The sequence below is a fragment of the Balearica regulorum genome, chromosome 2, assembly GCF_011004875.1.
Source record: "Balearica regulorum gibbericeps isolate bBalReg1 chromosome 2, bBalReg1.pri, whole genome shotgun sequence".
NCBI classification, from domain to species: Eukaryota; Metazoa; Chordata; class Aves; order Gruiformes; family Gruidae; genus Balearica; species Balearica regulorum.
The window spans coordinates 161028990-161054242 of record NC_046185.1 but is presented as its reverse complement, the minus strand read 5'-3'; the positions used below and the strand labels follow the sequence as shown (position 1 = coordinate 161054242).

The 25253-nt window shown below is 40.0% G+C and overlaps 1 protein-coding gene across 2 annotated transcripts in view; it reads right to left on the bottom strand.

The window, feature by feature from the left end:
* The window catches only part of RHEB (Ras homolog, mTORC1 binding), a 42702-nt gene that overhangs the window by 3407 nt on the left and 14042 nt on the right, over positions 1-25253 (bottom strand). Inside the window, exons 2-7 of one of the 2 annotated variants that reach the window (XM_075746701.1) lie at positions 18917-18988; positions 12230-12297; positions 8994-9076; positions 4664-4720; positions 4516-4563; positions 3908-3989 (exon numbers count right to left, since the gene is read on the bottom strand). In XM_075746701.1, the coding sequence (XP_075602816.1) occupies positions 3908-3989; positions 4516-4563; positions 4664-4720; positions 8994-9076; positions 12230-12297; positions 18917-18988 (410 nt within the window). The remainder of the gene's footprint in view (positions 1-3907; positions 3990-4515; positions 4564-4663; positions 4721-8993; positions 9077-12229; positions 12298-18916; positions 18989-25253) is intronic. The other variant, XM_075746702.1, reaches the window with a different exon arrangement.

Genomic DNA, 25253 nt, shown 5'->3' with positions numbered 1-25253 from the left:
CCAAACACACTCTCCTCAAGCAAACACGTCAGACCCCTGGAAAGGGCGTAAGATCCCAAACCACTCTGAAACATTTACTGAGCACTGCATCTTCTGAGCTTGAAGATGAAGTTACTCTTGAAAAAGAAGCAATGCCCAAGCAATTGCTTTTTAAGGAAGCTCTGTTTTAGTGAGAAGCAGATTTTTTGCTACTTCTTGCCCCTTCGAAAGCAAGTTTATCTGATGAATGCAATTTGGTTGCTGGTTACTCCCTCAATTCTTCCAGTAAAAGTTGGCTCCCAGCTTCAACTGGGTTTAAGACCAATTTGGATTCTGGTTGTATTTCAAACAGTTACCCCTTTGTTGTACTGGGATTAAGATGAAGCACTATATATGGCTTAGGTGAAACAAAGTAGGGAATTCCACAAGAAAGGCTTGAAGTTCCTGAAGTTAGTCAAAGCACTTCGATGTACCTGGTAATAATTAAGCAGCTTGAGAAGATATGACAATAATAGCCCAGCAGTGATTTAAAAGAGGCCTTTTCCAGCAAGTCTCGGAATTGCCTTCTCAAAGCCCAGGGATTTCCCTAGATGACTGATACATTGCTGATATGCAGGCTCCTCCAAAAGTCTTACCAGCTCACCCTTGTCTGGAGGAGCTCGTACATAGCCTCAAATATATCTGACCTTGAGAACTCTTGCCAGCTGCTAGCATTTATCGTCACCACAGCTTTGATCTTTGCCTCTCTCACTTTCCATCTATTCAGTCATGCCATTTCTGGAATGAGGTATCTTTTGATAACTCCTGGCAGAATAGGTCTAGTTTGCTGAAGTTAATTTATAAAACTATTTTAGTTGCCCAACATAGTAAGGCTACACTCCTAGGACTCTCACTGATGTGCCAAAAAGGATATTTTTTTGGCCAAAGCAGGAAGGGAGAAGAGTCAGTGCTCTCTCACCCCCTTGTAGGGGGAAGAGGAGTCTTTCCTATCAGAACCTGTTAGAGGGAACATCTGCTCCGGTTTCAGCAGTTTCTTGCTAAGAGAGCTGTTATAAAGGATAGACCACATAGCTGATTGAGTTCTGTCTAACCCCTGTTGCAAGGAGACCTACTCTCCTCGCTGCTACGAAGAACATCACGGATCAGATCAGCACACTAGAAACTGTCACACTTTTGTTGCACGTTCACCAAATACAGATGGGTAGGTTTGAGAGAGAAAGAATTAACAGACTGCCCCCCAGTCAGGAAGGTCTGAGCTCTCTGCCGAGTTCTTCAGCTCTAAATTCCCAATTCAGTCCAGCTCCTTCCTTTAAGCATCAAATTAGCTTTCTGTAAAGTAAACAGAATCTGAAGCAGTTTTGGAGGGAGTTTAGGCTTGATCTTGATAGGCAAGTTACATTTGCTGTACCAAGCTAGTACAGGTGATGATTTGGATGAACGTCCAAGCAAAAAGTACCAGACTTCTTTTTCCAGTAATGTTGACTTACTCAAGGTGAGCATCCAGCACCAGGAAAATGACAACATGCCCTGTTACTAAGTTCAAAATAAACCCTTCCCCTTTTGATCCTGTCAAATTAGGATTTGGAAGGAAAAAACTGCATGAGTTCAGAAGTGCTCCTGGCCTAGCTCACAGGAAGAGATGCTACAATGCCTGGTGTCTCCTGTTCACCCTGGTGCCTCACAGCTGGAGACTCCACACTTTGCTCTCAAAGCTCAATCTTCCACCTCTTCAGAGGTGAGCATTCCTCCACAACCATTTGTGAGGAGACTAAGGCAGCTGCCCCAGTTTTGGTCTCCTTCGCACCTTCTTCTAGAGGTCCCAAGCCTCCAAAGGAAGCATGACAGAGAGCCTGAAAGGTGGTCATGTGCTGTGGGCGCCCCATCTCAAAAAGACGTATGATCTCCCAAACTTCTGCAGCCAAATTTACTAAGTGTATTCCGTAAGAGGCATGATGGAGGAATTGTGTTGAAGCACTTGTTCCTAACAACCGTGCACCTAAATCCAGAGGGATAGAGTTTACAGTGATCTGCAATTGCTGTTCTGAAGGATCCTGCTAAAACGAAGACCTGGTAAGAACACTTTTGACAGCAAGAATGAACACAACTTTTGTAGGATTTGTACATGACTGTACAGAATTTTGAATATCTGACATACAATCGCCATTCCGATTTCCCTGAAGGCTACAAAGTTTGCTATATACATTTCAGCTGGCAACATAACTTAATACAGACAGTCTGAGACTAAGGAACAGACACAAATACATGGCAGTCAACGGGACTTTGTTAGTGCAGCAATTTAACATGCAAGACACGCCAGGCATTATATAAAGCTTGTAGCTTTTCTGCATAACCGTACCCAACTTTTTGTTTTCTTGAAGCAAGAACAATACAAACTTCAGAAAAGTTATCAGTAGGATATTCTGCTAGATATGAATTGCTACGCTGTTACACATTGTGAACATACGCCAAAAGAAAAAGAGTACAGGCAATAGCTTTGCCTAATCCAGAAATATTAAGTCATTTAAAATGGGGGGGGGGGGGGGGAGGAGGGGGCGGAAATCAGATGCTTTTAACTGGTTTATTCTTTATACTGTCAATTTAGTTTCCTTGGGTATGCATTTGAAACTCTCCAGCAGTACAGAGAAGATATTGAGAAATTTCATGCATTCATCATGCCCAATTTTGACAAGGTTAATTCAAGTTCCAGCCAGAAACAGAAGTACTGATAAACTAACTCCAAGTGTTCCATATCAGGAGGGGGGGGAAAAAAAAAAATCCAAGTTTTTCTTCCAGGGAAAATCCAACTTTACTCAAGCAACCTGTAGAACTGTTGACAACAGACATCAGACAAAGGCTATTTGTTTTGCTTTTGGGGACAGGGGAGAGGGGAAAAAAAGGCTGCTTAAACAGGCTCCGTCCTAGCTATAGGATTGACCTTTTGGTTGTGCTGATGTTATCAGGAAGGCCAAGGATGCGATATGCTAGGTTAAATATCAGACAATACAAGCGTTTCTTCTGCATAAGGACTCATTTGTATAAAAGTAGCCTGACAATGTCCTTTTGATCTTATCATATGTCTGTATTTTCAAAATGCAAAAGCTTTGATGCTGTTGAGACCTGTGGGGGTGGGGAGGACAGGGAAAAAAAATCACTTCCCCCCAATTTGCAGCAGTTATCCGTTAGTTCAAGCCCAAACTAGGAGGCTCTTGTAGCTTGGATGCATACAGTGTCAAATCAATGAAAGTATTATTAACAGCCACAGGAACAAATTCAAATACCAGAACATATTTAGGAGGCATCTTAAAGAAAGTTAGAGCAACCAGGAATAAGATGATATTTAACACTTAATTAAACACTTTCTTTCTGTGATAGGAAACCAAGAAGTGTAAATGTGAGCAGGTCATATTGCATCAGATTGTGCAACTTCCCAACAGCTGTATCACAGTACTGTCTGACAGCCTCTGCTGCATTCTAACATTTTTCTGTTTGCCTCCCTTACCCCCAAACCCACAAAATGATTATTCCCCCCAGAGAGAGACCGAGCCTTGCCTAGCACCTTAAAACGCAAGGTCTGTCGCCTTATACCAACTCACTCCTCTGCACCGCAGTGACCTCTTATTTAAGGTAACTGCAACGGATCACAGACCCTGGTCCACCCACCGTGTGGATTCGAGTTTTGGGTTGTCACCAAGCGTTCTGCTGTGTTCAGTGAAGCTTAACTTTCAGTTCTTCACTTCCACCTTCCATTTACAGTTGCATGGACAAACTTGTATACATAAACCTGAATGCAGACAGCCATTTTGTTTCCAACCATCTACACAAAATATCTGGGGAGTACATGCAAATATTCTATCTTCCTTTATTAAGTGAAACTATGAGTCATTCTATTACTTTGCTATTCCAATAAAGTGAATCTTAAATCCGTTACCTGATTTTCTTTAGCAGAAGATTCCAAGAAAGCTGCATTCCAGGACTCTGCTAAAGCTTTCCCTTCTTCATAGCTGATCACCCTGACCAAAGAGAAAAAGTATGTTTCTTTATAACTTGCAAAAGAATTGGAATTTGATACTTCAGGAAAGTTCTCAGAGTACTGAAGTACATAAAAGCATATAATAGGAATGTTTTGTGAAGTCTGATCCGGAGCATTTGCTTTTGGCTGCTGTCAAATACACTACCGGGCCAGGTAAAACTGCTATGTGACCCAGAAGAGCAGTTGTCCCAAAGTACTGCTTTGCTTTCATAACCTGTAATGTCATCTGGTATTTTACAGTTGGGGAAGAAATACACTTCTGTTACTTGTTTTGAAAAAGACAGAAGCATTAAATGGCCTTCCCTGGAACTTTATAGCAAAAGTCAACATTACAACAAAAGTTCATGGCTCCTAGTTCACATTCTGGACACAATTCCTTTGCCAGTGCCTTATTTTAACCTACAATTTGATTTTAGTTATGGAAAGCCAAGAACAAAACTAGCGCATTGCAGCCACAGGAATGCCGGCTGCTGTCTTGCATTTCACACATACTGGAGTTCACATACCGTTCCATATGCAGGTCTTTTTTATTTCCAACCAGCATAATGGGTATTCTGTGAAAGAAAGTTCAGAACTTCAGAACAGTTATAGTATACTGAACAAAGTACTAGTAACATGCCTGCAATGAAATGAGATGAAAGTGTCACTACTTACTGGACTTTTCCCACCATATCCAATAACTTGCCATGGATAACTTTTATCACTTCAAAACTGCAAAATAAAGGGATGAAGTCACACATGCACTCCAATGTTTATCCTTAATACCCAATACACAAGCAATTAAATGCATATGTAGGTTGCTGTGTTTAAAACTTACTCTATGTATAGTGGCAGAACTACAAACATGCTGAAAGTCTTACCGCTTTGTGTACAACAGACAAAATGGTCCCAGAAGCAGCAAAGACCAGCCTATGCCTACCATTATAGCCTCCCCGGTTATGATACTTGCAGAAATAAATAACATTACCCAGGATCGACGCATCTAACACAGAATCACTGAAAGCCCCTCCCACCTCTCATCTGGTTTGTATCTGCTGTAAGAAATTTAACTGCTAGAGTCCGACAATCCTGGATGAGCATGTCAAATTAAAGCAGGTTCAAAGAGAAAGTATTTAGTTAAGCACACTCCATCTTGAAAGAACACACTATTTTTTAAGAACGCTTAGTTCATATAGAATTCTTTAGTTTTATTTATGTGAAAGGCAAAAAGACCCAAAATTCTGGTTTTCTATGGAAAGTGAGTAAACTGAACTGCAAGACGGTATCGAAACAGTGGTTATTCAAATACTTGTTGTCTGTTCACCTACCACGTCCATGAGGTTTGGATGAAGGGAGGTAAGAAGAAGTACTGAGAAATATCAAGAAGCCAAAAACCTCACTAATGAAATCCTCTGCATTTGACATTTAGCACTTTTGAGAACAAGCTTTAAATGGGGTTGAAGAGCAGATATGCTCCTCTAATTACATTATGGAAAAATGTTGGTACATGAAGTGCACAATTCAGATTTGAGAGGGGCACAGGCTCACAGACGAGACGCACAATTAGACAACAAAAAAGTGATCGAAACTTTTCCAACTTCCAAGGTTGTTAGTTACAGGCAGTGTTTTGACTTGCACTGCATTTCAATTAGAATTGAAACTCTTAAAAATAGAGCAGCACTCAAATGCACTTCCAACTCAGAACTCTCAAAGAACTGGTGCCTAAAAACACTATTCAAACTATTTGAATCATTAAAACTTCTCACTTTTGGAACAATAAACGCTTCCATATTTAAGAAGGATTTTCTGTCACGTAGGTCAATTTCTCCGACTTCAGCAATAATTTTCCAGACTGAGTAGAACACAATACTTCTCCGTATTAAGCTAATAGTTTTAGTATATCCTACCAAGAAAACTACTTCCTTGTAAACAGAAGCCTGATTTAGTCTGGCACAGCTTACTATTAGTAACTCAAGTGCAATACTACAGATTACATAAAAATGTGGAATCAATGAAAGGACTTTAAGGTTACAAAGAGCTTATGCTGAAAAAGTATTAGCAAAATTCTGGTCCTGAGAACTTGTCTTGCACTTTCATTCTTATAATTATTTCAAAAATAAAGAGTTAAATGGCGCTTGGTTGTGACAAAGTTGAGAGGCATTGCTACACGCAGAACTAGGTGATCCTGCAAACTGAAAGAATAAAAATACTACCAAAAAAAATACTGCTACAGACCACAGAACTGTTTCTCAGTCTGAAGCAACAGGAAAGATCTAGCGTACTAGCCACAGGGTAACTGAATCACTACCACAGTACAATCCCTGTTTCCCTTCCACTATTAGGTGTGTTTCCAGCATAGCCAGAAAAACACCATGCCACAGAACAGCACCCTGGCGAGTCCTCACCTGAGGTTCCAGTCCACAATGCTGCTAAGTGTTCTTGTTCAACTTGGGCTCTCTATTTCCCAAGTCTGTGTACCTCTGCTTGCGCAGGATAGCTCATGAGCTCCGGATTTAGTAAAAATACGACAAATAAACAACTGATCTTTGTTGACAGATCAAGGCGGAAACCAAAAGAGAACTGCTATGTAAAGTCAAACGCAATTCTGACACAGAAACAAGTTGCTAAGAATTGTCAAGAATTAAATTGGCTTGACCAAATCAACTTAACGTTCTCGAAAGCTTTTCAGATTAATAAGGCTAGAAGGAGCAGGGACACACTTTAAGACAGGTATTGACCAATCCAAAGAGCATCATCACATCAAGTTGTGAAACAATGAGATATGTGGAGAACATAAGACGTCCTTTCCAGTTCTGTCAAGCAAATAAGGTTACAGCAAATAGCTCAATGTGTGAAATATAACAAAAAATATTACTAGCTGTCAGATAAACGTGTTACACAAAATCATGGAACCTAGCAAGATACAAAATTGGAATTTAATTAAGCTGAAGTAGAGCAAAAGCCTTCCAGTAACCTTGCTGGGGAGAGCCTGGGAATACGAAAAATGTAGGGCGTTAGCTTCTACTCAAGTCCCATTTAAACTTCCCACGGGAGGTTAGCAGGGAAGATGATAAATTTAAAAGGGCATTTCTATTGAGCTTGCTGTCAAAGCTCTCACCCCTGCTGGATCAATACTCAGATCAATATACACACTTTGAAGTCAAGACAGACAGTGACTGTAATTGGATTGCCTGGGCAGGTCATCTAAGCTACCAGAGTACTGTGGCAGATCTTTCCTATTGCCTAACACAGTCTTGATACAGAACATAAGGAATTGAACAAGATCAGATCACTGAAACTTTGAAATCTGAAGGAAGGAAAAAAAAAAGGAAATAAACAGATCAAGACTAAAATACTGATGAAAATACTATCTACCTGCAGTCTTAAGATACCTTGTTCTGTTAGTATTTTCACCATAATTTAGTTTCTTTAACTGACTGAATGCTACCACAGAAAACAGACTTTCATTTCTTTATCTGGGCTGCTAAGCTCAAGACATCATGAGGCAACAACTGGAGTAGCTGAAAAAGAGCATGTCCTTCAGCTGCCAGCTAGGGAAAGCACAAGCTGCAGAAGCCTCCAAGGATCTATGCTGATTTTAGTGAAAGACATTTTTGTCCTCACAGTACCACTTATCAATGAACATTTTTCTCTTCACTTCAGGAGCGGAGGATTGTCTACTTAAGGCTGCGAATACAAACTCCTATTTCACAGAAGTTATTCACCACCAACAATGAAGCTCTGATTTAAAAAAAGGAGTTAGGTAGTTTAATATCCCTAGGCATACACAAAAGCCTAACATCTGTTGTATCTCCTCCAGACCACATCTGCCTGCCCTTCACTACTTTGGAACTGAAGATGAAAACCAGGAATGAAGGACTGCCAAAACCTGTTCAACATTAAAGACCTTGCAAGCAACAGAAGTTTATAACCAGACCGTATCCTTTCTTTGAGAAGCACAGAAGAACCAACAGGCACGTTGTTTTACTTGCATTTTATGACTGTCTGCTAGAGAGCATTTGAGATGACCAGTTTTGTCTGCTTCAGAGAAAAGACATGGAATGCTTCAGCACTCATAAAAAGCTGATCAGCTTTCGTGCATGTGGAAGGGAAGCATGAACCTCTAAGTTGAAGAGAGTGAAAGGACTACGGTCTTAATCATTTTACTCAAACAAAAATTTTAAAAACATAGGATTATTTTGGCTGCCGTAACAAAGATACCATACTAGAAAACACTAAAAAATTAAGATCTATTCAAGAATGACCAGCATTTACACAAAGCAATACAACCACAGGAAAGGGACAAAATAATGGAAGATGATAAAACCTTACGAAGGCTGAGATGTTTCTTGCAAGTAAATGACTCCAGCTACGATGGACTCTGGCCTCACATCAGAATGGACTGCAGCCAACAACGAGGACAAAACAGATCTCTGGGAAATTTTTCAAGTATCATATTTACTGCAGCATGGCAAGAGTGAGTCTATAGGCCAAGAGTCATATATTGATATATTTGCTACTTATATGAAAGTTTCTGATGGTTAACCAGAACAATCCAAGCTAAGAAGTCAAAGAAATCTCAGTACTCTAACGAGCTACAAGGCTGCGGGACCGATCTAGGGATTCATCCGGTACTTCACATGAAAGAACAGTGCCCTTTCAGTTCACACTCAAGTCCACCTTTATATCTGATGCTAGAGCAATGAACTCTATACTTATTCCCGAAATCATTCTATGTACTTTTACTTACACCTCAAACCAATGTAGTTCAGCACTGTCTTGTTTCTTACGCAGTACCTTGCATATTAGTCTGTAAAGTGCCTGTGACACTTGGATCTGAGGGGAAATTTCTGAAAACCCATTAATTTTTATTTCCATTATACTTCTAAGGGAGAGAGATATTCAATGAATTAGACACATGTCAAGAAAATAGAGCAGAGGCAGGAGCTGAACTCAATATATCTGGTTAGTAACTGATCCAGACAAACACAACAGATTTTATTACCTTTTTATTGACGTGACTGAATAAACAAGAATGTAGCCATTGATGTCTATGGAGTACGTCTGAGGAAATATGGAGTATTCATCCTGTAGAAGGAGTAATGCATTTAAAATTACTTGTTGCCACAGCTCATAACTTGATGCTAGCAGATCACCAGCAGTTAAGTTTGTCTATTTGTAAGACATGAGGTGCAGGACCATTTTGTATAGGTAGCACTTTCAGAATTAAGTTTTTTTCATCACAACACCAGATGTGGAATCTTTACCAAATTAAGAGAAAGCTAAGTCAGTCTCTATACTCTAAAATTTAATCTACAGCTTTTTTGGTTTATTCCCTCTAAGACTATGGATCAGCCAAAGCTATCCCCAATCCTCTTACCCTGCTTAATTATCAGTTTATATCAGTACAAAACATCCACTCTGTCCTACCACTAATTAGCAATTACATCTCTTATCTTGCTAGTGATACATTTCACATTCCTAATTTCAACAGCTGACAACAGGATCTAGCAGTTCATCATTTCAAGTGGCACTGATCACATCTGAATTACCCAAGGGGTCTGTTAAGAAGCAAATAACTGTGACTCACCAACTAACTAATGCTTATCAACAGAAATAAGGTTATTAGTTGCTTTACAACAACTAGAAACTTACATTATATGGCAAGCATTTAATTAAAAACAAAACCCCAGAAAACTTAATCACTGAATTTACTACCCCTGTACAAAAGGAACTGACCAAATAGGTAAATGTACCAGACTGACATATGGCAGAAAATGCAACACAAATACTACGAATCCCATGTTAAAAATCAAATTGTTCTAATAGATATTCCCAGGAGCACTTCCATTTTGACAAGAGCCATAATTCTTAATGTACGAGTTCTCAAATTTTTAAACCTATGCTTCTCAAGATGTTAATTTTAGCTTAAGATCGCATAACCTCTCTGTATATTGTCATGACTGAACAGATGGAGCAATGCAATCACGCAGCTTAAATCTAGACAGCCAAAAGGAATCAAACTTCCTTAACCGGCAAATGAGGAAAAACCCTTTCTAAATCAACTTCACAGATTCAGCCAAAAAAGTTTGAAAGAATACCGTGACAAAAGATGCCCTTATTTGCCTTTATTGCTACACACTGAGGGCAGCCCTCCCCCAGCTTCACTGAAATGCCAAACTGCCACTTCAGTTGGCCGTGTAATCCCAAAGTCAATACAGAAGGGATCTGAGCTACTCTGCGTGTAAAACAGGTGAAAGTGCAACTCTGTAGTTGTTTGACTTTACCCGGAATTTCTCAGGATTGCCCCACATAGAATTTGGTGTTAGGTAAGATTTCCTTTTGTGCCCCTCTTCTGTGATCCTGTACCAAGACTCCTGTTTAACTGAACTACGCAAATCTGAACAGATAACCGTGAAAGATAAAAGGGCACGAGACAGAAGATGAGCAACAAGAAAAGTAAGTGCCATAACCTCAACTGTTTCTAATTCATTACTTAATTTTTAGCTTGTTAGGAGAAGGAGGGAAAGCTTCTATGCTTCCTGGAACTTGTGGGTCAAATTAAGAACTTTGCCAAGAGATAAAACAACATACCTATAACTTTTCAAGTCATAGCCAAGTTTTCAACTACATCAAATCTACAATATAATCCTTGCTATGCTGTATACACATGAAGGCACCCTACAGATCACTAAGCAAGACAGACTTGAGAAAGAAATCTGTCCAAGCCACACTTTCTATCCATTCTCTCTAACTGTGTGAGCCAGAACTCAAAGTTCAAGTCACTGTTAGGAAGAATCAAATCTGAAAACAACCACAGGCTGGGAAAGAAGTTATTTTGGTTTTACAATACTGTATGACATTACAGTAGACATAGACAGCAATAGAGGTACGTTTCCAATGAAGTTACACTGCCTTCCCAGAAGGCCCTTTCTTCCTCAAAGAGAAATTTTACTTTTATCACTATGCTACAATCGGAGATGCAAGACAAACACACTTACATTGGCACAAAGTGAAGTCTATGGAGCCTGCTCTGCTGCTCACACCTCTCAGCCTGCCCATCTCTCAACCTCGCTCTCCTCTGCAGAACATTCCCCATCAAACAATCTTGCCCCAGAATGCGTGGCCAGTACTGTGTTTCTAATCACTTCAGACACCTCCGACAGACTGTAAGTGGGTATAGCGTTGCTGATCAGCACCACGAGCTGACACCACATAAACGCAGCACGGTTATTCTTAAGTCACGTGGTTCTCTTCAAAGAAAGTGATCAAACATACCTAGAAGGTTACAACCCTTCTGAATCGTGTCCCAGCTATGAGCAAGTGCCCTGCAGCTTTAAAGTCTTAAGTGCTAGCAGCATATTTTACAACACTAACATTGTTTAACACTACTTACTCATAGTTTGGAAAAACCCAAAGGCATAGTATCGGAAATCATGGAAGGTAAGAACATATAAGCAATAAAAAGTTTAGGATAAAAATACAGGTGTTTAACAGTCCCTGTTCTGTTGTTTTTTTTCCCCTAATAGAGTCTCTCAAAAGACAGGAGACTCCTGTGCGCGGAGCGTGCAGTGCAAGTTCAACCAAGCAGCACTATATAATGAACACCTCTAACTTCACGAAGCTACTGACCACGCTACAGGACACACGTTCACTGTCTCCTCCTGCACTCCCTGTCATTACGTGAAGGCTCAGCAGCACACATGAATCAACACTTACTTAAAAATGTAAACAAACTGCAGTAGTTTACTGGGAGCCCGGTAAGTACTACCTGTACGCGTTTCTGTCTACTCCCCATGACTATTTCACGGATACGAGTCACAGTGGCGTAGCTGGAGCACACAAATAGGAAAGTTATGAAAAACTTCTCCATGGTTTACTGAAGTGACATTTTTTCATCTAAAGCAAGACTGCTGGTTTAGTCCATACATATCAAGCAAACTACTTAGGAACTTTTGGTTCATCAGAGTTAAGGCAGTTCCTTCTACACTTTTTTTTTTTAGACAGAAGTTCAATAGACAAGAAAAAACTAAAACAAACAAAACCCAAAGCAAAGCCTTTAAATAAACACTACAGAAACACTGTGACTTCAGTCACTTCATTCTGCCTTGTCGTTTAGTCACTGATTTAAGATAACCTTCACTTTTGAACATATGGTCGCTACCAGCTTCGCTGTACAGGAGTATGAATACCTGTTGTCTTAACTCTGAAGAAAAATTCAAAGAAAGAAAGATGACTTACTTGGCCAGCAGTGTCAACCAGCTGAAGATGATATTCTTGGCCATTTACTGTGATCAGTTTTGTAAAAGCTAGAATAAACAAGAAATACATAAACATGTCAGAATTATACACCAGGAAGCGATCAGAAGTCACTCATCTATGCCATCATCAGCCGAGGCACTAAGAAAAAGAACTTTAGTTACAGGCTTTAAAGTAGCAGTAAAAAGCTAGATCAGGCGACTGTACTTTTAACTAGCACACTGCAGATAACAAAACTCAGAAATTTACTTTAACATTTCAAATTTCAGAAGATTCTTACGCTGGAGGCAGCAGTTTCTCCTTTACTTACTCAAAAGCAAACAGTAAAAAAGGTTTTTTACATGCATTTCTAAGAGATTTCCAGGCAACTATTTGTGGTAACACAAATTTGTGGTAACACAAGACACTTACAATTAGGATCAAAGCTAAGTGTGAATTTATTCTAAGGTATTTTCCCTGGTTTCCATGCAGTTTAGCACAATCAATTTCTTAAATCTAAATACCATGAGGTAAATGATCTGGATTAAAGAAAAAAAAAGATTTGAGGGCTAAAACACACAGAGCTTAACTTATGAATACATTAAACCTAAATAATGAGAAATTAGCTAGAAGTTCACCATGCTGCTTTCACATTTGCCATATTTTCCAGCCTAGCTAGTCCTCAGTCACGAAGTACGTTCAGTCCCTAAAAGCAGCGAGAATTGCTTCTCTTCCTTGGATTCATGAAATGCCAATGCGCTGTGAGCTGAGGAATCTTACTCAGTGTTTGTATTATGCAACTGCAAAAGCAAACAGTGTCATGGCTCTTGCAGGGATAACGTACTACCGAGCACTACGTGTACCAACCAGAGCACAGAAACCTGACTGCAGAGCTTCACTTACTGGACAGTACTAACACACTGAGTAAAGTTTGTGTTGTCTTCTTGTTGAGGTGGTTTTCCCAAATACTAATAGTCCTAAGAAGCTTCATCTTTCACTGCAGTGATGAGCAGGGAAATAGGTAACACTGCAGTGACCTGCTCATCATACTCCAAGTTGTCCAACAGCTTCCTGAAGCTGCAAAGCTGAATGTTCTTGATCCTGCTGGGCAGTGTCCTGCCTACGCCTTCTGGGTTTTGTACAGGGTCTTGTAGAAGCTGAAGTTTGCCAACTTTCCTCCTCCCTGCCAATGTTCCTTGTCCTGTCAAGTCTCCACAATGTGCGCATTATCCCGAGTAAGTGGGCTGAAATATCTGAAACTGGAGGTTTCAACCCACCTAGTAAATCAAAGCACCCTTTTAAAAAAAAAAAAAAAAAAAAGGAACAATTCGAACAGCAAAGCCAAACTAACACAGAGCACCTAAACAAACAGCGTAACACGTACCTACAGTTTCCGTTACAACACCGACACGCGCAACGTGAAATGGAGCCTCAAAGAGAGAGCTCCTACCTTACCCTGCCTGTCCCCTAAGAAAGCTGCTGCAGCACACACAAATGTGACCTGCTCTCAGGTCACCGCCTGGCCGCTGCTGGCATTGCTGCGCAAAAATTTTAGGGTTATGAAGCAAGAATCCACAACAGCTCTTCGCCTTGGACAAATACTGTGGTGGGGGACTGAAGCAACGGTTTGTTTGAACAGATGTTAACACGTAGCATTGCTATATACGGTATCACTGCTTCAAGACAGAGGGAAAACAGATTCATTTGGAGACATGCTGCATTAACAGGTATATTAAAAGTAACAGTCTCTCTCTAGTCTCTTGACACTTTGCATGCACATCAAAGCACTCTGCAATCAAAGTAGCTTCAAAAGCCTCATGAAGTTAATATTTAAAAAGGGACAGAGACAGATGGCAGCTTTTTCAGACTATTCTAGAAGCCTAGAATAGACCCAGCACAGACATCATCATCATCAGTACTGGAAGCAGAGTGTGATAGAGCCAGGGGAAGGGAAGCAGTGGAGGAGTCACCACAGACTGGATGAGGAGAACTGTTAATTCAGTGCAGAGGCTTGTAGCACTAGGAACAGCCCACTGCATGAACACAAATCTGCTTTGATGCAGTCATAATTAATGACTCCCATTTCTTTGCTGAAGCTTTTTAAAAATAGTCCTGGTAAGAATTTCATCTTAGGGGAAAAAACTGCAGCTGTATTAAACGTGTTTAGTGATCCACAGATCCCCTTGATCCAGAGGAAGTCTTCACTTCTAATTCCATCACCTACCATCCTGGGACACATTGCCTTCTGCTGTGCCCACGAGCAAGACAAACAACCGATAATACAATCACGGCACAGTATGGCTCTTCCTAGTATGCCAAGGACAGATCTCAGCAGACCTGAACAATCTCTGCAGCCCTCATCATAACATCTGCAAAAAGAACTAAAGCCATTTTGCTGTCCAAGAAACTCCTGGTAAAATTACATGCAGAGCGCAGTCCTGAATGCTGCTACAGTTCAGCAGAAGTGTAACTTATGCCGCTACTGCATCAGCTGCTGATCATCCTTACCCTAAGATCAAGTATATTGATTAGACCAACATGAATGAAATAATTTCCATATGCAACTCAAAAGACAGCTGCTGTGAAAACAAGACATTATGATAAGAAATCAGGACCAGGTATGTGAAAGCAGACTTTCACATCAATAGTGCCACTGAGTAAAGGTATGAGAGTAGTGTGACATTATTCCCACAGAGCTACTTGCTGGTAGCTGAGTACAGCCACCTCGTAAGGGCTCCTCAGTTACTACTTTCTGCAGCCCTTTCCTACTTGTCTTCATTCCAAAGTCAATGCCTATCCCTAATCTGCCAGGGCATCTTTTACAACACTGAGATGTGTAACGCAAGGGAACTATTTTTGATTTTTCTCAGAAGGCTCATTCCCAGCCCTTGAGAAGGCTGCTCATTAGCCACTCCTGGGCAGATGCATTCTGCACCCTTCCAGTGCAGCTGCCATGACATGCATGGAAGAAGTTCAGCTTTAAGGATGCTTCTACCAGACCACCTACAGGTATCCACTTCACAACTACTAGGGTGCCTCCAGCCCCCTCCCCCTTTCTAATATGTTTCTTCTCACAATTGTATTAAAAAATAAGGGAGGGAGGTAGGAAGTCCTTGGGGAAAGACTGCTCCTTCCCTTAGGGAGCTACTGAGCCTGTTTAGGGGAGAAAGAAAGACAGACCATGGCACAGTGCTAGAAGCCTCTCCGAAACTGCAAGGAAAAGTAGAAAGCAGCCAGGCAGGCTTCAGAGGAGCTGGAGGAAACATTTTTGAGACTCGGGCAGTCAAGTCAACTTTTCTGCAACACAAAATAACCAAATTAATGACAACTAAAGACATCCCTGCAAAGATGGGGATGGGAGGAGTTACGTGCACATCTTCATTATCTATTCCTTCTGACCTATTTGCTTTGAGTTCCAAATAAAGATTCTACTTTTTATTCCAGTCAAATTTTTTAGTTTTAAATTGTTCTGGTCTTAGCTCATCTGAGCTAATCTGCTTTCAGAACCCTATCCAGCTCAGTGTTCACATCAACTCTCTCTATGCACTCCTGCTCTGCAAGGATCTTCCTTCTTTTTCCAACACTCCTGCAAGTAATCGCCCCCCTATAGTTTCTTAACCAGTCTGTCTCAAGAACAGCCACCCTTTGTGGTGTCACTCCCACAGGGACATTCAGAAAGGGAAATTCTACTTGGCTAAGCAATTAACTCTCACCTCCGCTGCTGCCACAAAATGCTACAAGTTACTCTTCCAGAAACACACGTTTAATAGAAGCAACTAAATTCAACATGCTCATTAACTTAAATAAACCAACTTTTCTGGCTGAAATGTAATCTAAGAAAAGGAAAGGGTGAAAAGCAGCAGCGAAGTGGTGATGACTTTGTTGACAAACACTAAGTGAAGCCTGATACAGCTTATTTCCCCTTTACCACTTCCAAAGAAGGTAGTGATTTTTACACCCGAAAAAATGAAACTACTAGAATATTAAATCTTATTCCTATTGGTCAAGGCTTATATGCTATACAACTCGTTCCTGGAAGAGCTTAACTATAGCTTGCCTTCTATACAATTTAGCTTTACACTCAATTTTTTGTATAAGTTTTATTATTTGAAGACAAAGATTATAAAGATTAAGCTATCAGCAGTCCTGCAGCTTTCTACCCTTTCATCAGTGCTGGTAGAATACCATAATAAATGATCAGTAACAATTTTCTGGAGGCAAAATGGAAATCACATAGGCCAGACTATTTTTTAGCATGTATTTTTTTCATTTCCAAGTTTTGTGACATTAAAGTAGACCCAGTCACTAGATGAAACTGAAAAGGCTTTATAACCTGCCATAAAGCACTGGGAAAATGCAACATTCCTCAATACCACCCCTTGTATAGGAATCTGGACTTCTCAACCCCTTTGCCAGCATGGTCAACCAGATTTGACATTACAAGCTGTAATGGAAAACAATAAAGTTGTTGATTACATACTTTCTGTCTCATGACCCTGCACAGAATCATAAACACAGCTGGGAGTGTCAGAAGATTGATCAGAGACTTATATTTAGAAAAAGCATTTTAAAAATTTAAGTACTTGAGTAAAAATAATGATTTTGTACTAATCCCATCAATACTAGTTTCACATGTCTTTTTCAACAAAAGATATCTTCAATATATTTTAAATTTTAGTGATTAAATTTGAAAGTGTTATATCTCTTCCATTCTTCACAGAAGCATTTTTAAAACATTCTCTCTATCAGGCCTTACAGGGCTTAAGGATGGGACAGACATACACTGTTTTGAACCTCAGGGCACATCTTTTATGTTTTCAATCCCTACTTCCCAGCAGAAGGGCCCTTCAATTCTCTACCTTTCAGAAAGCAAATTCCTCCAACCATGTCACAAATCACAAGACTTTCACCAAATGAATAATACTGTTTGTTTTCCAAACAAGTATGAAATCAAGTGAAAAGTTAAGCCTTTTCAGATGCTGCCGCCCAACAAAGCTTTTGCAGCCATGACATGCTCAATGTTTAGAATTCAGATCAAGCAAGCAGTACAGACTACAGGAGTCAAATAAGAGCAGAATTCATCCAGAGTGTATTTTCCTGTAAGTTAAGAAATGCTACCAGTGTGAGACATATGACTACAGGGTTACTAACAGCAGTTACAGCAATAGGTATCTGTGGACAACAAGAGCTTGTAAAGGATGAAACAAGCCAACCTTGTACCAAGGTGTCAAAATCCTAAAACAAGATATAGATTCAGTATTTTGGAAAGATTTTGACCCCATGTCTCTCAAGCTTTATTCATTCCCATACACCTGCACAAAACCAAAAGATTACTTTCAATAATTTGTATTTATATAGCACAGTGAAAAATAACTTGTCCCAACTGATATTAAGATTTAAAATACAGAAACTTAGTCCCCAATATTTTGTTAGCAGCTTTAATTCAAAGAAAACCTTAATTTATAGTTCTAACAAAGTAAAAAGGGATGATGGAAAGTGTTAATACTAATGACATCTGTATAAGGACTAACAGATCATTCAGGTCAAGGGGTAAATTATTCACCCTGACTCACTAAAGCAAATTTAGAGCTTCTCAAAAGTAGCATTTGAATTTTAGTTCTAAGCAATAAAATAATTCTGAGTAAAATATCCTGACAGCTCCTGATTTGTAGTTATCACCATATATATCCAAGAGAAACCTTGTTCTGCTGATTATTTCATTCAAACTTCTGTAGTATCACATAGGCTTAACATCCTACTGCACGAGTTCAAAACAGTAAAAATGTGTGCTACCACTGCATTTCAGAAGCCATTAAAATACAAGAACTTCAGGGTTACGATCATGATATCAAAGTTTTATTTCCCATGATTAAAGCGAGCCAATGTGATCAAGTTACTCAGCCTAGCACCACAGTTGCTCGAGTATTTTGTGACTACTGCTAGCTCAGAAAGAGGTGGTTGGACTGTAATGAATACCACGTAACTTGCCTCTGAAGTGACTTGTTGCTCTTGGCAGCATTTTTTGTATCAGTACCTTTACTCACCCGCTATGCTAGCTATTCACAAAGGCACTAATATTGAAAAAAAACTGCTAAGAGGAAAAAAGACACTTGAGAAGTCAGTTACCCAGTATCTGTAGCGAGCTAATTGTGCACCAGGCTTGTTATCAAGCAGTTGGAAATGAGTAATTTAAAAGACTATCGTGTTACCAGGGCCACAGCATGTCTGCCTTCCAAGGTAGTCACTTGCTCCTGACTGGTGTTGCTGGCTTTGCGTGCATCTGGATATACTGATCAAATGAAACATTTGAGGTTTTGGAACAATTGTATATAATGGCACATTTTCATATAGGTATGAACTAGATAATTTGAAGCCCTGACTATATCGGGGGGTAGCAGATGTCCAACAATGTACATACAATACAAGAAAGGAGATGCATTTTAGGTTGATTGGGTGTTCCTTCATTTAATGTTAAAAGACAGTTCAGCTGTTTGGAGAAATATGCACACAGTGATTTCCACAGTGCAATACTGTAAGCTTGGTAAGCATTGGTTTAAAAGATTAATAAAACTTAACAATTAATTAATGAGCTTTAATGTTAATACATAAATGCCCACATAAGTAATATGTATAACCACAGTGGCTTCTGATAAAAGTTAGGTAAGAACAGCTTGTCAGTTATTTACTTACTGTTCTCTATGGTTGGATCATATGAATCAACAAACTGTCCTTCCACAAACTGAATCGTCAGCGAAGATTTTCCTGTAAAAAGCAAGGAAAACATAATTTGTATTGAAACAAGTCTTCGGGCTGTTATCACTTTATAGTTACTTAGATACACTAATATTTTTATAAGAGCCAATACAAGCTTTGTATGGTTCATTTAAACTCTATACATGACAACTGACCTATTTTTAAATGAACTGGCTATTCCTAGTAACTGGGTCTCCCGAACATATAAAAAGTAGTGCAAGAGCTACTTGGCATGTGCTCCGCTTTTGTTTTAACATAGCATAATTTAAATGCCTCCTCCAGTTTAAAACACATCTAAAAGTAGCAGTGTCCAATCCTCATAAAACTAAATTTAACAAACTGTTATACTTGGAATGCTTTTCTGTTGAGAAGCAAGGAAAACTAGAAATTATTTTCAGTCGTTGTACAGAAAACTAGAAACTTGGATGGAATTAGCCAAATTTGGTTTGACTAGGAGATTGGACATCTTCCCCATGACAAAAGGATGATCTCAGAATTCTTGAGATCAATATACTCTTCTATTAACCCTCTTAATGCCACGCTACAACAGACTGGTGAATTCTGTATTTTACGTACAATGATTGAGGGGGCATCATTGGATTTTTTTATTTTGAAAGCAATTTAACTGCTACTTTTGCAGATAACGTTCCCTATTATGCTGATCTGATCATATATCCCCGAATAAAGAGTAATGCAAAATGCTGCACATAGTAGCAGACTGAAAAAATGAAAACTAATTTAGTCTTGAAAGATTTTTCAAGATGGTAAAAATGAATCACATACATTGACCATAAAAAGTACCTTTAAAGTTCTGCAAGTGAAGACTTTTCAAAGCATTAGTGAAGTCTTAACACAATTTCCATTACAGCACATCTTCTGCATTTGGGAATCTACTAGATCCTATTACATTATGTTTACTGGACAAGTACACTCTTACAAAGATTGCCAAGTGTGTTAGCTGCTTTTGGACATGAGCATATTCTTCATTCGCCTTTACACTCTTCTCCTCAGCAAGAAGCACAAACAAAATACAACCTCAAATTACAATTTAGACTCAAGACCATCCTACTCAGTGGAAGCTGTTCAATGACATCATAAGTAACCAATGTTATAGATAAACTAGTTTACAGTAAAACTATCTTCAAGAATTAATTGTTTTGGATAAAGATTGCCCACTTGCAGTGCTTAGACCATGTTATGTTTATATTTTGCTGTAGAAAAAGTTATTTCCCAAACATTCCTTCAGGAGACAGTAAAAAAAAAAAGCTTCCACTTCCAACCCCCCCATTCTTGCTTCACCATACAAGGCTCTTGACTTGTTCACATTTGATTTTTTATGCTTATCAGCGTACTTAGCAAGTCGTTTTGTTAAAGACATTCTAAAAAACTGCAAGCCAAAGTACAAGGATGAAAGCGATGCAAGGGAAGTTTGGCTTGATATTTATAATTACATGTGCAGCCCATTCCTTCATTAACTGCAACTCTTCCATGGTTTAGTTCTCCAGGAGGAAGGAAGAAAATGTCACACACTGAGGATTTTCCAACAGCCATAGCCTTCATCAACTCAGTGCCTGGTTTATTTTAACATCACTGTCCAGCTCTGCCACGCTTATCCCTCTGCTGTCTCCTATCAATCATGCCAGTTTATTCAAAATACAATGCTAAGAACCCCAAAAAAACCCCCAAAAGACCAAACAGCACACAAGCTTTTAAGAGTTGCTTTTTCCCAAATCAAGTTCTTAAATATCTTTTCCTGGTACATCTAACAGCACAACTAAAGGTGTCATACTCACTGTGCATGAGTTTAGAGAACATCACACTTTAAATTGTTGGTCCAGCAAGGAGATGGGGGGTAAAAAGCAACCGTGCACATCCGAAATCATCCTGATAAGGACACACTTAGAACTATGACTACGCATCCCAGCAACCTTCCAAAATGGTGTATTTTGGACATCACTTAGAGAGTGAATGAACTTTCAAGCTATTTCTTCTTCAGCTATAAGCTTATGAAGTTGCTACACAAGAGTTCATGCTTCCAGATCTTTGCCAATACCAGCACATTAAGCAGTCCACGTTAAAATGAAGTTAACTATTCCTATATTAGTTTGTTATAACTTCAAGATAAGAAGAGCTAAGTTAAGCACAGATCATCACTGAGTATTTTTCCTCCTGAGAAGGAGGATCCTAAACTAACCAAAAGACTTGACTGCTACTGCCTGTCTGTGCTAAGTCTGGAAACCAAAGTCTGAGCCAACAGAAAATGCTGCATTTAATATCCAGCTGTATTAATTACTGCTTTCCTCCTGCAAGTGAAAGAGGAGGAAACACCACCAGACAAAACCAATGTTCCAACACTCTCCTCCTAAATTCCTCCAAGCTTTGTAACAAGCCTTCCAGTAACGATGTGTTTGTGATCACAAGAGGATGCCTGCTTTCCTAGATGAGCCACAGGGAAGCTCTGCAGTCTTGGATTCAGCCGTGTGCCACCTCGGGATAAGTGCATGTAACAGTATCCCACTAAACCAAGGCTTCCAAAGGGGACACAAGAAATTTAAAACCTAAGTCATTAACACCCCGCTGCCTTGTCTCAGCCCATGTCCAAGAGCAGGCAGGACCATGTAAACAACAGCTTCGCTTGAACTTTGTCCCACAGGTTTTATTCCAGGCCTTTGACCTATGCTCATGGACAGAAAGGAAAATTAAGTTGACAGTTTACCTCCTATCTCCTCTTTCCCCAGAAAGATCGAGCAACATTTTCAGAGAGAATTACAACATAAACATCATGTCCGTGAGGCATGAGCCAAGGAACTGCACGCATCCACGTTTACTGATGTGCTAACTCCATCTCCGAGCACTGCAGGGAGGAGGATGCAGTCTAGATGTGCATACACCACTAGCACACTTCAGCCTAAAAGGATGTGAGAGCCTGACACCAACAGCAAAGACTTGATTAATTGATTACTCAAGGGTGCATATCTCAAAAAAAGGCTCAGCTCTAATATGCCCTCATTTGGAACAAATGCCAAATGCGGTTTAGTTTGCTAAGCTTTTCCTTGTAGCATCCTCCACACTGGTACTTTTAGTATATCCACTGTCCTCAAGTTTGAGGAAAATAAACATCTGTTGAGACCAAAAGCAGAAGCATCATGAGCAGAAGCAAGACAAAGCCTACTGGAAATGGTTCACTAAATTGATGGAGACCTATGATTTTACGATGAAAAAGCATTTGCAAAGTCTTACTGGAGAAGACTATGCTTTAACCTTTTGACTCTGGTCAGAATCAGAGAGCTTAAAATGACTATGAAGAAATAAATGAACCAAACAAGTGCAACACTGGGGCAGGACAACAGCATGACTCCCTCCAGCTGTAGTTGCTACAGTAACTCAAAGCACCAGATACTCTATGGCAGAGGAGCTGTAAGCAAAATCCTCCAAGTTTACCGACTGTCCCTGGAGGAACAGGACAGAAGGTAAGGGCTGGGAGGAATGGGTTTTACAAGTGTTTAGAATACAAGTCCCAGGTAGCCGAAAACTCAAGTTGTCCAGATCTACCCAGAGGGTGTTTGCATACACCGTTGATTCTTTACAATATGAAGTGAGTGGTAAATAAATGTTTTCTGCTGTCAAAACAGAAAAGGAACAGGTTTTCAGACAGAAAGCCATTTCAAAAAATAAAGCTGTATTTCTGTTCATACAATAGACCACTCGGTACATAAAGCGGAACGTCCCATAAGCACTCTGACTAGCGCAGTCATAGCACATCAGTTTCAAATGCCATTACAATTGTCAAGACAAAACAATTACCAAACTGAGTTTTTACTCACCCTTTTACTTCTTGGACAAGAGCTGTAGCCTTTAATCTAGCCTTAAAATTCAAGCTTTACAACACTAGGCAGTTTACCAAGAAGATGAGTAACAGAGCATGGGTGGGCTGATGAAGAACTGGCCTCCCCAAAGAGGCCATGCCCTCTCTTCGGCGCACCGCCACATGCCTGCCATCCCCATCCCGCATCCTGTTCTCCTTGCAATAGGCAGAGGGAGAGCCCAGATGAAATTCTCATCTGCAGCCAACTTCCCCCCCAGACTCAAGAGACAGAAATGATGCAACTGGCCAGCAAGCAAGTCAAACAACAGCTCCACAAGCAAGGCATTGTGCAAGCTCGATTCCGCAGCTGCCCTCTAACGTGGCATCTCCACGATGACAGCCACTGGCAGCACACTGCAGTTTATTTCAACAGGAAGAATTTCTCAATACTCAACATCATCTGCACAAGCGATCAGTAAACACTTTGACAGGGTCAAGAACAACTACTACTGAAGAGCTGCAATTCTCTGTTCTGTTAGAATTTCAGATGCATGGTTTCTTTAAGCCATCTTTTCCCATTAAAACTTCTGCTTATGTACTTTGCTTAACTATTAAACACTTAACAGACACCACCATCTAATCCACTCCTACAAGCCTAGCATCTTACCTAAGTTAGTCTCTACATGGATCTCCTCAGTCTTACCTACAGAACAAACTAGTCTAGGTTTTGTCACAGAAGGGTTCAAGAAATTTCATAATGAAATGATCTCAGTCATAATAAACTAGGTAAGACTTACTGGGTCCTCAACTTTCAGTACCTCACACATAGCTATGCTCAACTTACTATTCTTCACAGAAATGAAGCTGTCATACTCGAAGTATGTTACACTCAATTTAACTTGAACATTGGGATCTTTATCTTCTTTAATTCAGAATACCAAGATGCAGAAAATGGAGACACCAGCATTTGCACAGTGCAGGTTATCTATTCATCCTCAGAGCACAAAGGGAGAGAATGACTTCTTGGAGCAGATGGAGGTTTAACTGGGCAGCAAAGGGAATTACAGCATCACTCTGTCAAAAACCTTTTCACAAGATAGTAGATGATCTCAGAACCCATCACTAGCTCATCATTCACTTCAGGCTTCATCATTAGTAATTTTGTATCATTAAGATTTTTTTTCCCCCAGGTACTAATTACAGCTACATAGTTGCTATTTTGCTGACCATTGCTACGTAGTTCAGTGAATCATTCTAATGACTATAAAACCGATACATCTGGGTCAATAACGAATTCTGGTTTTAAACCTCTGCAGACAATGACACAATGAGTAGTTTGTGCTTTACTCAGATGCAACTTAATTCTATTAGACTTTTAATCATGAGGAATTATCACTTATAAACATCTACTTTGAGCTGTAGTTTTATCCATTTTGTAGTGATTTCCTTGTGACATCAGCATTATGATACCAAGATTAAAAAAATTTCTGATGCTGACACACAGAGCTCAATTGGTGCACTTGCTCATGATACCCATGCTCGATTTGCAACACAAAGAATGGTGGCACTCCTCCTCTCCCAAAGTGCTGTCTTCTGAAGGACAGACTGAAGGATGGACCTGTTGGAGCGAGTCCAGAGGAGGCCACAAAGCTGATCCGAGGGCTGGAGCACCTCTGCTATGAGGACAGGCTGAGAGAGTTGGGACTGTTCAGCCTGGAGAAGCGTAGGCTCCAGGGAGACCTTATAGCACCTTCCAGTACCTAAAGGGGCCTACAGGAAAGCTGGAGAGGGACTGTTTACAAGGGCAGGGAGTGACAGAACAAGGTGGTAATGGCCTTAAGCTAAAAGAGGGTACATTTAGATTAGATATTAGGAAGAAATTCTTCACTATGAAGGTGGTAAAGCCACTTCTTGCCCACAGCAGTTGTGGCTGTGCCCTCCCTGGCAGTGTTCAAGGCCAGGTTGGATGGGGCTTTGGGCAATGTGGTCTAGTGGAAGGTGTTCCTGCCCATGGCAGGGGTGTTGGAACTAGATGATCTTTAAGGTCCATTCCAATGCAAACCATTCTATGATTCTCTGATCTGCCCTTATAATCCTGTAAAAGTCTGAGAACCTCAACGGTAAAGTAGTGAGGGCCCTCAAGAACAGAAGAGACCGCCATGACAAACCAAACAGCAGATCAGCATTTCAGGACAACACAAGGTCTTTTTCAACTTCTGTGGCACTCTACCCCATTGATATAACTGTTCCCTGCTTTCTCCTGATCTATTTTTGTATTAGGATATAAGGAAAAATATTTGACAATCTAAGGCAAGGTATTGTAGCAAGAATCACTCCTGTTGTACAAGACAAGGTTCACCTGACAGCCTGTAACTCCAAGAACACAAGCCTGCAGGGAGAAAAGAACATATGCTTGTTTCTCTTCCTTCTGCATTGCACAATCTTCTTGAGGTTTATCAAAGGTATTCC